Genomic DNA, 15,795 nt, shown 5'->3' with positions numbered 1-15,795 from the left:
AACACCGGTTCTTGAACGGAGTGATATCATAGGAGACAAACACCTAACCATGGTATTAGTCACCGTTTCACTTTGCATGCAATGCCCTTTAACACAGATAGAAATGATCAACATGTTTTGTTCTAAGGCAGTGAGGTTGTTTTGTAGAGAAGAAAAACAGCTTCAATTAACAAAATACCAATGTACAGTTGAGTTTTTTTATTTAGATTTAGTTTTGAACATTACTTTGCTGAAAACCTCACTCAAGATTTAATCACCTAAACTTAAAGGATCTGTGTGTGTGCAGTCCTGATCCTAACCAATTTGACGCCCTAGGTAAGATTTAAGGTGGCGGCCCCCCCTTTGCATTTCACTGCCAATTTACATACAAACACACAAGAAACTATAATAGCTTTATAATACCTTTGACATTTTATTCTTATACGAAAATAATAAAATAAAAATACCAATCAATAAAAACAAAAATAGGTAATGTACAAAAATAAAAGATAGATAAACTGCAGTTCCTCAAACAGCCACTTGAGGCTGTCTACAGAACAAGTCAGTCTCCATAGGTCCCCATGGTCAAATGTCCAACTTCACAGCAGAAATAAACATGTTTACAGCCTGGTACAAAAAACAGTTTTGGTCTCTACAGCTAACTGTACTGAGGGTGAATTTTTATATAACTCACCCTTTCAAATTATATTAAGGCTTAAAGTGAAGCTAATTAACATTGTAGCTGCTTTGATTGACAGTATGGTGGCTCGTTTGAGCACCCAGGTGACATTAAATCCACCTCAGGTCCATTAATGAACCACATCGTTAGTGATTTTTAGATTAGAGGCAGGACAACATGGTGGCGGCAAGTGCCAAAGATTTTGAGCTTCACAACAACTCTTCGGATGGAAGTCACGGATACGACGTCCATTCTTCTACTGTCATAGGCTGTTCCTGTAGCCCTATACTGAACAAGACAAATACAAAATTGGTGTCGGTCTTCTCATCTTCTGAACTAACTTTGAGCAAGTCAGTTAGTTGCTGAAGTTGAGTTTGTCAAGGTGAAATTCTAACCTAATGGTGGCAAGATCATCCTTAATACTCACTAAATGTCACTTTAACTTGTAGCTGTTCAAATTATTGAGCAATGTCAGCATGTTCGGACATATTGTTACTTTTGTATGTGTATGTAGATGACTACACATCCTCACTTTTATATAAAAAAGTCTATCTACCTGATTATGGAAGCAGGCTGCAGCCACATCAGACCGTTAGTAAGGTCCAACACTGAGACTGGGCAGCAAAGCCGAGCAGGCTGTCGCCATTCCAGTTCAGCCCGAAGGTGTTGGACGGGGTTGAGGTTGGGCCTTTTTGAAATCCAATCTGGCTCTTCCACACTAAATTCAGGAGGATATTTCTTTAAGGACTTTGTGTCAAGTTGAAACGGGAAACTGACTTTTTCTCCAAACTGTTGCCAGAAAGTTGGAAGTATATCTGAAATATATATTTGTATTCTGTGGCTTGCAGCCCAAATCATAATCTTAAAAACTCTTTCTGTCTCTCACACACTCTCCCTTTATTTTATTGACAGCTGTGTAATATCCTCTCCTGAAATAACTGTCAGTCGGTCTTTGCAGCCAACAGTTGGAAGGCTTCCTCCCAAACAGTAGGCCAGCCATGAGCCATGATAACCAGCCTGTTTGAGGACGGGTGTTTTCCCCCCCCTGCTGAGTGCTGACACAGATAAACAACTCATGGATGCAGGCCTGGTTGGAGCAAACATCCTCACTGCACGGAAACCAAAAGCAGGGGGAAATAAAATTGTTTCCTGCAAGCCAGATAAGGACTGAGCAGCGGTCCCATGCTGAGGTCACACAGAGGGGGTGGCATCACTTTGGTGTTGCTTTTAGTCGTCCTCATAAGGTCAGAAGAGATATTCAGAAAAAAAAAATCCAGGTTGTAACTTTATATTACACTCAAACAAGTGTCATTCCTCGCATTCAAACCTTAATTTATTCATCATGGAGTTGATCTCTGCTAGTTTCATGGCTGAAATATGACAATAACTTTCGGTTGCTGCAAATTAAATTGGGTCTTGTTGACAGACTGAACATCATTTATACGTTAAGTTAAATTTTCTGGAGATAATTAAAGGAAAGCGGTGTTTTCTGGGAAGCACAGAGCCTGAACCTGTTTTCACTCTGGTATGATGAATATCTGAAGCAGTGAATTGGCCTGAACTGTAATCTCATGAAGGGAAACCCTGAAAATTCTGCAGCCTATTTGATGAATAATGCATCCATCAGATATGCCATAAACAAAGAGACGTTAGATCAGATTCTAAAAACACAGGAACTATTTAAAAACCCTTAATCAACACTATTTTTTGCATATGGCTCATTTAAAATAATTTAGCACCTTATACTGTTGATGTAAATGCCTTTACACGTTGGCACCTGGGATGCTTTAAAAGAATCACTTGACTTTTCTGTAGATTGTATTTTTCCTGGTGTGAAATGCTGCCATCTACTGACATTCTGGGGTTCATGGCTCCTATTGTCCTCTGATAACTTTATTTGAAATCCTATTATTGTTTTACTTTTCACCACTGAAATAAAGTTGGTTGTCCTTTAATCGGATTTTACAGAAAATCCAATTAAAGGACAATCACAGACTAACAGGGGAAAAGAGCTGCTGTATGTGACTGATTTATTAATGATTCAAACATCCAATTCTGTGTTTTACTGTAAGCTGATATTGCTGTAATATATTTGTCAAGTTTCTTCTAATTCATCTAATCTACCCACTATTTTTTCTTTTAGGTAACTTTATTCCTTACTCCACCTTGTCTGTCAGTATCACACGTCTGTCTTTGTTTGTTCCACCTCTTGATTGAAGCTGTTTTTTTAACAACGGACATATTCAAACCCTTTTGATGCACCTTTCCAAAAATGTAAATGTTTAAATGTTACAGTAATAAATATAAGATGTAGCGATGCATACGGTATATGACATGGTGGCATTACCGTGCTGCTTTTTTAGATACTTTCAGTACTTTTCTGTTGCCAAAACATTTACATTTAACAGTATGTATCATCTCTGTATTTTACATTATATGAAAACACATATAATATTTACTACAATATAAAAAATACAGTAAGTTATCCATCTGTATGTTTGTATTAATTTAATTGCCATAACCATCCTGAACGCACACATTCACTAGACCCCCAACATGCAAATCTCTTGTGCAATAACTTTACCCTCATAACTTCCTGTGCAATAATCTTACCTGTGTGTCACGAGCAATAACCTCATGTGCAATAATTGCTTTTACCATTTGCTCTGCAAATACGATGCAGGATTCACTTTTTATGAATACCCTGTTTTTTGTTGTTGTTTTCTTTGTATAGCATCTATATTTTATTTTTGCATTTGTATTTATGTTTTGGTTTTATCTTTGTCTATACTATTACTGTAATTTCCCAGCTTGGGATAAATAAAGTCTATCTATCTATCTATCTATCTATCTATCTATCTATCTATCTATCTATCTATCTATATTAGGAGCAGCACCTCGTTGAAGCGCCCTGTAATTTCATTGTGCTTACAGTATGTCTGTTGTTCAATGACAATAAAAAGATTTCTAATTTAATCATATAACATATTTCAAATAATATTTTAATACAGGATTTAATTTCTCCTCCTCTGTTCTGATTGGCTGAGTCTCGAAGAAGAAGGCGGGAGCCACGGTGACGTGTTTCCGGTGTCATGTCGGCCCTCAGCTGCAGCCACATGTCTGTCTGTTTAAACGTGTTTTTAAAGGTTTTCCTCCTCAGCTGTTCTTTAATGATCCAGGTTTGACGAAGCAAGACAAAGTCAAAAGGTAAAAATGTGTTTGACTTTTACCTGATGTTTACCTGCAGCTTTTTAATGTCAGCGACTCCTGTCAACATCAGCGAGGAAACACAAATGTGATTTATCTTGATACAAACCAGTGTGTGTGTAGATTATGACTGACATGCAGCTGTAGTGACTTTAGGAGTACCTTTATTTTGAATTAATGAATCTCCCATCAGAAGTTACCTGAACAAAAATGACATCAAATCGTTTTTATCCGAGCAAAAATTCAAAACAAACTCAGATATTTAGTTAATATATGCAGATAAACTGTTTAATAATATATAACTATATAACATAGAGATAAACAACAGCATCAAATCTTCAAACCGGAGAATGATTAAACTTAATTATTAGAGTAGTTATCAATTAATGTCTCCTTAATAATCAGAAATACTTTATTAATCCCCGTAGGGAAATAGTTTTTGTTACAGCAGCTCCCAAACTGTGAGTGAGATAGCAAGAAAACTTTAACAATATACACCTATACGATATCCTACTTTAACACTATATACACATGTATTAATAACAGTAAAATAAAAACCAAGTAACAGTGAACTATGCAATATGTAAATCTAAAACCTTATAAAAAATTTAGTGTTTGAGAGGCTGTACAGAGAATACACTGATTGTTAAAGTGACTGAAGGTGCTCCTGAGTCTTAACTACTCTATATATTATATATTAATAGTCTTAATTGTTCTTAAAGGAAATTTGTTGCTGCAGTCTGTACAAAGCCTCGTATGAATACATATGCCGAGCCAAACTTTACTTTATAAACTTTAAAAACTTTTTAGAAACCCAGTTGCACCATCTCTATGTATTTTGATAGACCTCACCATTTACACTCTTCATTCTGTTAATACTGCTATATCTGCCATATTTATACTGTTTATATGTTTTTAGATTTGCTGTATTTTTCTTAGATATCTTTTAACTTGTATATATTTTATATATCATGTGTGTTGCTGTTTGCAGCAGGGATAATTCTCTGTATGTACAAATGGCAGATAAATAAATTCCCCCTGGGATTATTAAAGTATTTCTGATTCTGATTGACAATAAACTTGACTTGATAAATACATAAAAACACAGAGACAGTCCAAGATGCCTGAAAGGTTTATTGAAGCTTGGCCAAGGAGGATTCATCGATACACTTATCAGTACCGGAGATGCCGTCCTCTCTGGCTCGTGACCCGACGACTCTGTGTCTCTAAATGTTCATTAGTCTACAAACAAAGAAATATGTTAACTCTCAGCGGTCTGTTCCTGTTAAAGTCTTCCAGCTTCCCGTTTTGAGGATTTACAGCAGGATCTTTTGTGTCAGTTTTATCAAGTTCAAAATGTTTGTACAGTGCTGATAGAAGTGTTTTCCCAAACCTTTTTGGCATCTAGCGATCCCTTAAATCACAGCAACCTCCTCCTTCACAGGTTGCGTGATGTATGTGTTAGACCTGTCAGCCAAAACTTTTATTTTCCCTTCTCCTGAAGAGGTGAAAATATTCAGCGTTAGTCAGGCATACAAAGACGTGCAGTCAGTTGTCCTGCCTCATATTCCACGCTGTCCTTTTTTAAACAGATGGCAGAAGTTGTTCAAGAGAAGAGTCGTGGCTTGAAGTTTGCGGAGCAGCAACTCCTGCGTCACGGCTGGGAACACGGTAAGACGCTCTGAGCTCTTTTGTGCAACCATTGAATGACTGCAGTGTGTCAGTCAGAGGTGCAGATTTCTCATCCATGCCGTCCTCAGGTAAAGGACTGGGGCGAGCTGAGAACGGCATATCAGAAGCTATCAAGGTCAAAGTGAAATGCGACAAAGGAGGAGTGAGTGACATTTGGCTTTTTTTTTTTTTAATGCAGCATTTGCACAGTTATGACTGCTCTATCACCGGCTTGATGTCTGTAGGCTCACATGTTGCTCCTCTGTACCAGGTCGGCCATAAAGAAGGGGATCAGTTCACCTTCCACTGGTGGGATCACGTCTTCAATAAGGCCTCTTCCAGTCTGCAGGTGGAATCTGATCAGGTAAGTTCACAAAGCTGAACACACCCCACACCCAGCTCAGCAAAACAACACGAGCCTGGACCTTTGTGATGTAAAGGTTGTGACCTAACCTTTTCTTTCGTTTCAAAAAGGTCGTTTTTTTTTTTTTTTTGTGGGAATTGGATGCCTTTTTTCAGAATGCGGAAACAATCGTATGATATTTAGCAGTCAAACATTTGCAAAGGTTACGAGATGATGCACGAGAAGTGATTCACGTCACTCCGCTTGTGAATGTCGAGCAGCTTTGTGGCCGAGGGCAGCATATATAAAAAAAACTTAGATCTGAACTAAAGATTGCACTGATTCGTTTCTCCTCTCCTGTTGATGAGTGAAATCAGCTGTCACGATTAGTCACGATTATGTCGACGAACAAAATCGTCGACAACTAATTTAGTAAATGATACCATAACACAGACCCTCCGGGAATTCACGATGTTGCGATTTGCAGCTTCAACGCAACTTCAGTGAATCCCCGTGAATTCAGGGCGGTGTTGCAATTTTAACCAATCACCGCGATTTTTCCGCAACTTCCGCGCAGTCTGCGGGTCAGGGACGGCCGCACGGTGCGGGAGGATCCCCTCGTGGGACCTCTCCCCGACGCTGGCTGGTCTCCACCTGGCGCATTTCCTCCGCGACGGCTCTGGGTCGGCATGGAAAGACTCGGGGGCGAAGGTGGCTCCGCAAGCTTTACCGCGCCCGCCAACCCGCCCCTCTCCGGGACAGTCAATTTACATATGATCCGATTAGTCGACTAATCGAAAAAATAATTGGCGATTAGTCGACTATCAAAATAATCGTTTGTGGCAGCCCTAATCAGCTGATGCTGATGTTTTCTGTATGATCCAGAATGGCATTCAGCTGAAGAGGACGGTGGAGGAAGATGAAGAGGATGGGATGATCTCCAATAAAAGGCCGCGGAAAGCCGCGCTGGCTAAAGCCAAACTTTATGGATGCTTTGTCAAGGTATTCTGTTTATTATTTGCTGAATATCAATTGATATTGACACAGAGGAATGAGCTATGTCACGCAGTGGTTACACAGTACAACACTGCCAGACTTTAATAGTTCAAATAAAGTGCTACGAACAGTTCCAGAACCATTTCCGTAAATCTATTCGTATTTTCACGTGTGGCTGATTCTGCTGTGAACCGACGATGACTCACTGTGTTTTGTCTTCGTCTCCTCGCTTCTCTGTCAGTCGGCCACACTGCTGTCTGGTCAGGAGCAGCCGGAGCCGAAGGCTTCCAACTCAGACGACAGCAGTAGCTCAGACGAGGAGGAGGAAGACAAGAAACTGGATCTCTCCAGCACCATCAAGTGAGAACTTCATCTGATGATTTTTTTTTTGTAGTTATCCGAGGAGTGGAGATTTATCAATTCTAAGATGCAGACAGAGCGTTTGGCTGGCCGAGGTTACTTTAATATGTTGGGAGAAATGTTGGAGGGAGGCAGAGATCAGCAGCGAGTTATTTCTAAAAAACATACCCAGTACACATTTTGGATTTTATGAACTTACCAGGAAAAGCCATGTTAGCGTTTTTCACCCTAAGCTAAGACAACTGTCAGTTTCATTTCCTTATAATCATGTTTCTAACTGCTTTAATTGAAATAATTCATTTATGCTCAACAGCCTTTCTGATAATGACCTAATGAAGGCCTGTGGAGGACGCACGGCTCACAAGTAAGTTCATTCATAAAGTTCCTGAGTTCTAATTCCTGTTTGAAATGTAGTAAAAAAACAAAATAAGCGAAGTTGTAAAGAAGTGTAAAAATCTAAACCCGGAATTAATTTCTGATGCGTTTCTGTCGTTTCTCTAGAGGAGCCAGGCACGGCTTGACCATGAGCGCCAAGTTAGCCAGGCTAGAGCAGCAGGAGGCCGAGTTCATGGCCAAGTACAGCAAGAAGAGCCAGCCAGCAACTCCACCAACCTGCCAGTCAGCTGAGCCGAGAGCTGAGAGGCGGGAGGAGACGGACGAGGACTCTCAGAGGAAAAAGAGGAAAAAGAAAAGATCTACTGGACGCATCGACGAGGTTGATGTTGATGACGCGTCTGAACGTTCGGAAACGAAACCCAAAAAGAAGAAAAAGAAAGCCAGTGAGGACGCCGTGACCTGTGTGGAGAACGGTGAAGCAGACCATTCACACAAGACAAAGAGGAAACATAAGAACAATGAAGAGGAAGAGAGAGTGACTTCACCTGCGACAGAGAGTCCGGAGGAGACTGCTGAGCTGCACACTGACACACAAGTGAAGAAGAAGAAGAAGAAGAAGAAAAAGAAATCCTCTAAACATGCCAGTGAGCCTGCAGAGGAAGAGCAGTGTAACGAAACAGAGTCCAGCCAGTCGGAGCCGGTTCAGGACCGCGCTCCAAAAACCAAGAAGAACAAATCTGCTGTTTTGTTTGAGGAAGTAAAGCAGAAAAGGAAAAAATGCAAAAAGGACAAAAGTTCAATAGATGACAGTTTAAACAATGAGGTGCTTCCTGCAAAGAAGAAAAAGAAGAAATCCAAAGAGTAGTGTTTGATGAAACGCTTCGGAAGTTGATGAACAGGTTTAAATTGCTGTTTAGAGGAACTTACATCAGCCAGACATCGACTAAATGGAGGAGGTGCTCTCTGATTTGACATTTGACCTGTAAATGAATTGAGATGTCTTCTGTTGTTTGGAGAATGTATTTAATTAGTAAATCAAACCAGTTACAAGATGATGACATCCAACTCTTGTGCCTCTTCTGCCTGTTAAACAACCTCACGTGTGTCATGAAATAGATTTTTCTTAGTCGACATCTGAACTGTTGAACTTCGGGTTTGCGGATTTTCAAGTGACTGAATAAACCGTGTCTGTTTTGATGTTTGGTGGCGATGTAAACCTTTTTAAAGAATGTTCCAACATGAAATGTGTTGCTGATTCAGCTCAGCTCTTTTAGTCTGATGCCAAACTCTCTCTGCTGATACAGTGCAACCCAAACCAAAAGTCCAAAAATCAAGTCAGTGTTGACATTTTTCGATTGGGACATCTCATATGAATAGATGTGGTGCCGATTTAACTTGCCTTTAATGCCCAAATAATGTGGATTAAGCCTTTAAGTGGAAAACTTGAATCAAACGTCAAGAAATGAGTGTAGTTTCATTATTTTAATAAAAGGAGGAAAGAGACAGAAGTTCACATGATTATAGAAGTACTGTTATTGCATGAAATCCTGAATTTTATATGCAAATTAAACGTGGCACATCAAACTTCACGTGTGTGATTCTTTCAGATGTACAGATTTTATGTTTCTTATCCCTTTAAGGGAGAATCAAAGAAATACTAAAATACTTTACATGGAACTTTACCAAAAATAAACAAACACATTCTAAATTTAATTAAATCAAACATGATCATTTTTGATGAACCTCAGAAAATTAAGACTACATGAAGCCGATTATGTTCCTAAACTAGCTGCGTTCTCTCAAAGAGGGAGGACCACACAGCGACCATGTAAGACCGCAAGATAATTCATTAGTACAACCCAATGTAAGCAAACTATACATATGTTATGTCAGCAATCAGTACTGAGTGTGGGTGTTGGAACTGTAGGTGCAAACTTAAAAAGCGTGTATCATAAACTATGGCTAACCTAAACAATTCAAAATCAAACGTTGAGTTCTTGTTGAATTATTTTGTTCACTTGCTGTGTTCCTGTGCGGTCCCCCTCCCACTTTGTTATGATCCTGGATGAGCCCACAGTTGTTAAAGGTTAGTTTCCCACATGTTTCCGTATGTGTTGTTTCACAGTTTTGACGTTTTCTGTCATCTACATGTACAAAGTAACAAAACTGAAGAAAAACTAGTGAATGGGAAGGTTTGTCCAAACATTTTATTGTTGTTGCATACAGCACAGTTCATAGCGTCATTCATAGATGTAGCTCAAAAAGTTTCAAACACACACACAAAATCTACAGGACAAAAGTAGAGGAAGTATTATATAAAACAGTTCAGGTAAAAAAAAATAATAATAGTGTGAAAACAAAGATGGGAAATGAATGAACTGTGGATTAAAAGAAAGAGGAACTTTAATACAACAGGTGACAAAACTAATGACGCACATGACTTACAAACAATATGCCACTAAACTTCTCTATCTTTGTCGGCACAACACATTTGGACACACTGGTCTTTATGTAACAGTATGGAGCAACTCAGCGACAACACAGCCCGATTGCACAAGTCAACTGTTGCTTAAAAGATTCTGAACATTGGGTCGGCAGAAGAAAGACTGAGCATTGATTACATGACTTATAATTAATAATATTACATTGAATAACATGCAGGGTCTTCCCACTTATTGCTCGGACTTATTCTGAAGCCAACCTCGAGTGGACGTTTGAGGAACTGCAGTTTTTGGCACTATATATCCACATAGAGTTTATGTCAATAAGAATGTTACTGGCTATTAAATCCCCCAAAAATGAAAATCATCGCAGAGATTGTTTGCCTTTTTTATAACATATATAGCAGATGGCACTATTTTTTACTTATTTTTAAGGTGGAAATCTGAATCACTCCACCAAACACATTGCTGCCTGCAGCTTCACGGGCCCCCAGTGTGACTTCACTGCCCGCACTGTCTATATTTACGCCCCTGCTAAGAGATATTGTCTTGTTTTGTCATCATTTCGTAGATTTACATGTTTTACAGCTTCATTCAAACTAGATTTCTGTTCAAAAAGACACCAAAACATCTAAAAATATACATAATCACACAACTTTGTATACAACACAGTACAGGTAGACAAAATGATCCAATTTTCCTGTTTTGGAAAAAATATTTTGTACCCAACATGAAGACTGCAGTAACTAATTAGGCCATATCACAGGGTCCATCTCACAGATGAATCTGTTCTGCATTATACAGTTTGCTGTGTCCCAGCTGGCTGAAGGATTTTTTTGGGGGATCACCTAACACATGGACCCAGGGGGACCAATGGTCCGGTTCTGCAACAAGTACCTTCAATCACAGAACATGAACATGTCGGTAACCTTAATAACACATCTGCTGTGAGAAGATCGTTATCAACGTATGTGTGAACATTAACTAGTTTATTTGTTTATTTCAAAAATGAAAAGTTCATTCTCTGTATTTGAAACAAGCGTCTCAAGAAAATGCATCACTTTTCTGGGACTTTCTGATGGAATCAACACACAATTGTCTCTCAACTATTTGCCCAGTTGTCCGTGAATTGCATTGTTCAGACTGTCATCATTTCTGAGCCTTTTAAAACTAAGTGTGTGAAGTTATGCATTGGCACCTTGCATGGTAATCAATGCCATCAGTGTATGAAGTGTATGTGTATATAAAAGCCCTTGAGTGGCCAGACTAGACACTTCTTGGAGTCTCTGCAGGTGTTGCTATCAGCTGACGTTAATACCATACCTCTCACAGGCTGAGATAAATATTCAAATATTTAGTAAAAAGAATTATTCTTACTTTAAGTGTCATACGTCCATTAATCAAGCCACCTTTGTGGTCATCAGAAGATTCATAGGCTTTATATAAGCCAATCCAGTATCCATATATTTGTCATAATAGAATTGGCTGTGATTACTATGAACTTCTGTAAGCACGACGGGTCAAATATGTTAAAGTTAAAGTCACAGGTTAAAGTTGCAATGCAAAAACAATTTTAAATTTAAAACGGAATAACTCACCTGTTCTTCCAGACTATCAATACAACAGAATCTGCATTTGGAATTCTGACACTGCTTTCGTCTCATCCCACGTCAGCCCAAGGAGAGTCTCTGAGGTCAATCAGGTAGCATTTTCCGGAACAGAATCCAGTTTTGTCCTACACAGCGACACTCTAAAAACAGAAACAGAACAGGAGCAGATGATTTGAAGTGCTAAATTGGGCTTAAATTTAAGGTAAACTGTGAAGGAAAAGTAATTTTACACAATTAGAAAATCCTGTGTTTGATAGAAACCATCACTGTCACCGTTACATATGAACAGTATAGTTAGACAGATGAAGAGCATGTCTGAGCGGGCTTTAGTTGTCATGCTGGTAAACAGTCCATATGGAAAGCAACACAGGTGGAGTATAGTCGATCTCTCATGTGAGTGACGAGCTTTTTTATCAGCTTTTTGACATACCTGCTTCATATACGTGCCCGTAGCGCCAAATTTTGTAATATCGGCCACATTTTGTAATACAGTTCTTGAACACAACTTTGTCGCATTTTGTAATAAGCGTTTACATAATTGCCCTTTTTTTTTTTTTAATTTTTTTTTGTGGCCTTTTTTATTATGATACACTGAAGATAGAAAGGAAGCAGGGGTGAGTGACACGCAGTAAATGGGCCGTCCGATGCGGGAGTCGAACCGGGGCAGCTGCAGCGAGGACTATAAGCCTCCACACACGGGGCGGCTGCTTAACCCACTACGCAACCGACCGCCCCGCATATTGCACTTTTTTATGATGAAAGGAAAGAATAGCAATGATGAGGGCCTGGGTTTTTGTTGAGGCACATGGCCATATATATGGACATTTCACAATTATATGGACATTTTTTGGAAGAAATAGTAACTCATGTTTGCGACTTGAAAGAAGAAAGAAAGAAAGAAAAGAAAGGTAAGAAAGACATAGTTTAAAGATATGATGTAAAGTATGGAAGTGTCCTGTTGTACATAGTTTAGTCATTTTTCAGGCTGATTATCTTTGTAATTGTTTCATAAATACCGGTTGTTTTAAGAGATTTATGTTTTTCTCTACTGTTGCCATTAGAGAAGCTGTATTAGTTTTTTTACAAAATGCTTACAATGTAAGCGCTCACATGCCCTCATTGATCATGTATCCGCTGATACTTTTTTCAATATAGGCGTTTTTTGTAGTTGTTGATTTATGATTTAGGTTTATGCAGTTTGCTGGGAATCAAGATAATAGTGTTCAGATATAGACAGATGCACTTACTCTACTTTTCTGGGCAGTTTTTCTTTACTGGAAAGTTGTCAAATTCAGATGGGTTTCAGGTCCAGTTAACTTGGTCTTTTGATTCTGCTCAGCTTGTCTGTCTCTGTCTGTAAGATGCTCCTCACCACGATCAGCTGCTGATTTTCTGCCGTGAGGTTGGTGAGATTGTGCCTTCTGTTCGTCCACTATCACACTCAGCTTGTCTGTCTGCTGTCTGTAAGAAGCTCCCATCGCCACGATCAGCGCTGAGTTTTCTGCCTGAGGTTGTGAGATTTGCCTTCTGTTCGTTCCACTATCACACTCAGCTGTCTTCTCTGGTCTGTAAGATGCTCCTCGCCACGATCAGCTGCTGATGTTTCTTCCGTGAGGTTGGTGAGATTTGCCTTCTGTTCGTCCACTATCATGCAGCTAGCGTCTGTCTTTGTCTGTAAGATTTCCTCGCCACGATCAAGCTGCCGATTTTCTGCCGTGATGTGCTGCTGAGCGTTTGCCTCCTGTTTTGTCCCTATCACACTCACTACGACAAGATATGAGAGGCAAGACAGTCAGGTCAGTCGATTAGTGGTGTTTGGTGTCATCAGAGAAGTTATTTTTCCATAAGCCTCATGCTTTTCAGGTCATATTGGATCATAAAACACAAACAAAGTAAAAATCAAAATAAAAAGTAAATTAGTTTAAAAAGTTATATATTGTATTTTTTTTCTGTTGGTAGAAGACACCTGAGCAGACCTGTTGGTCTAAATGTGACATGAGCTGCTATTTCTTTATTTCAATAGACAATAACATGTTGAAATAAAACTCACTGTAGATGACGGCAGTGATGGTCCCCACCAGAAGACACAGAGTATCCCCCAAACACACAGCCAACGCACAGAGGCGAGGGTTGCTTCCTCTTTACTATCTGCTTGCTGGTGACAAAACTTATTAAAACAGTATTGTATTTATAATTAAGTGATCTGTTATCAACTTTAATCATGGTTCAGGAGTGAACCACGTGGAACTTATTGTTGACCAATATTTATGGTAAACATACTCTTATAATCACTTTGAATGATTAATGAAAATATTGATGTTTTGATGTTGTGAATAATGTTTTTAACATTATAGACCACGTATCGTTACCAAATATTGTGTATTTTAACGATAAACAAATCAAACAACATAATTACAGCTTCATGGTACAGTAGCAGCAGTCCTTTTAGTGTTACTGCTTCAGATAACTGGGCGGCTCCTCCGGTTTTTCTCTGAAGGACAGTAATACAAATGATGATGAAACATACTCTTGATACATTTTGTGATGATTAATGAAAAATATTGATGTTTTGAATCTTTTTTTTTAAACGTTATAGGACCAATATTGTTACCAAATATGTGTATTTTAAACTAAAAAGATAAACAACAACATATATTAGCACTTACCTGGCACAGTAGCATCCCTTTAAGTTTACTTCAGAATAAACTGGCGGCTCTCCGTGCTTTTTCTCTGGCTGAGACATAATACAAATGATGAGAGGATGAAGGTAAATTCTTTTTTTAAAAACTGACCGGAGTCACGTCCTTTTGGAGGCTCTCCCGATTTTTAAAAACCACTGTAAGATAACTGATTTCTTCCTCCACCTTAAAACCTTAGCCGACAGTACGACGATTTCCTTTCAGTGTTCTGAGGACAATGAACAAAAACCAACCCTCAGCTAATGTTCAAAAAGTGACACCACCACACCTCATGAGAACAAACAAGAGCTTGCCTCTTCTGCTTTGTGGTCAGTCATTACAAAGTTCGGTATACTTCTGTGAAGTCCAACAATCGGAAGGTGAACTGACAGCTGGTGGGGTGTCAGTCCACCTCCGCCACGGCCGAGGTGCCCTTGAGCAAGAACCCTCTTCAACAGCTCCCACCGCTGCATCTGTGTGTATTAGCGTCTGCCACTATGTGTGATCCTGTGACATGTGCATGTGTGTTCGACAGGTGCCAACGGGATGGTCAAATGCATTTTAGCCTTTATAGAAAGCGACTGTTGACATCATAAAAGAGATGAAAGAAGATAACAATTATTTTAAGGGCTGGAAAGTAAGTAGTTGCTTCTGCAGACACAGAAACTAGAAAACCAGCCAAAAAAACAAAGAAGAAAAAGGTTGAATATTATGTTTGGTGTTGTCGTGTTTTAAAGATCAAAATCAGAACACGGCTAATCATAGTACGGCACTAAAAGGTACAACCTTTCCGACGTGCTCCCTTTCAGCACCAGCACAGATGGACAGGTTAAGTTTTTGAAAAACACCCAGGAATCCAGTGACGTTCAATGTATTTATTTCCATAAACAAAATAAATGAAACATGAAGGAGGTGGATGGTCTTATATACTCATATCCACAATAGAGGGGAGACCGTTGGCAGCCGGTGTGCTGCTTTGTTCTGCAGTGAAGGGAAAAAAGAGAAGGGGCCTGAGGTTTGGGGGCAGGCGTATGTTTGCTCTGATTTGATTACATCATATCATATTGCAAACAGAAAACTGGGCAGTCGGGAGGGTAAGATTACTTAAAATGCCTTATTGATACATGGCTATCTATTAAAAGCGTGTCTACGCGTTCGCCAACTGGCCTTCATCGGACAAGAGTGAAATGTTTGTCAGAACACTCAATTCACAGTTAAATAGAATTACAGTCAGCTGCTCAGTGTGAGCAGGTAGGAGGTCACATGACCTGACAGCAGGACCTGCCAATGACAAAGCATGAGGGTGAAAGACTCGGTAAAAAAGAAAAAAATAAATCAGAGTCAATAAATCAGCATTGCACACCAAGCATTACACAGTCATCACAAATCAAAAAATGCATACAATATAAATATTGACCCAATAAGAGACCGAGGAACCGTCATCAGAAGTCAATCATAAAGGACAGCAAAACACACCAATAGTCACAAAATACAA

General features: G+C 39.2%; 1 protein-coding gene across 1 annotated transcript; it reads left to right on the top strand.

Annotated features, from left to right (window-relative positions):
• The first annotated feature begins 3,716 nt into the window (after window positions 1-3,716).
• Window positions 3,717-9,155, top strand: gpatch4 (G patch domain containing 4). Its single transcript, XM_010747325.3, has 8 exons — window positions 3,717-3,865; window positions 5,458-5,536; window positions 5,626-5,699; window positions 5,808-5,900; window positions 6,765-6,881; window positions 7,117-7,235; window positions 7,549-7,599; window positions 7,737-9,155. Exons 2-8 carry the CDS (start codon window positions 5,458-5,460, stop codon window positions 8,434-8,436), a joined length of 1,233 nt encoding a protein of 410 aa, XP_010745627.3. The 5' UTR covers window positions 3,717-3,865; the 3' UTR covers window positions 8,437-9,155.
• The last annotated feature ends 6,640 nt before the right edge of the window (window positions 9,156-15,795 follow it).

Source organism: Larimichthys crocea, chromosome XIII, assembly GCF_000972845.2.
Source record: "Larimichthys crocea isolate SSNF chromosome XIII, L_crocea_2.0, whole genome shotgun sequence".
NCBI lineage: Eukaryota > Metazoa > Chordata > Actinopteri > Sciaenidae > Larimichthys > Larimichthys crocea.
Note: the sequence above shows the minus strand (reverse complement) of the source record. Positions and strands in the feature narration are given on the sequence as shown.

What these genes read in the sequence shown, in the direction of transcription:
- gpatch4 (XM_010747325.3), top strand. Translation starts at nt 5,458, where the DNA reads ATGGCAGAAGTTGTTCAAGAGAAGAGTCGTGGCTTGAAGTTTGCGGAG. An exon ending in TGCAGGTGGAATCTGATCAG is followed by an intron (nt 5,901 to 6,764) that starts GTAAGTTCACAA and finishes TGTATGATCCAG; the next exon opens with AATGGCATTCAGCTGAAGAG. An exon ending in GGAGGACGCACGGCTCACAA is followed by an intron (nt 7,600 to 7,736) that starts GTAAGTTCATTC and finishes TCGTTTCTCTAG; the next exon opens with AGGAGCCAGGCACGGCTTGA.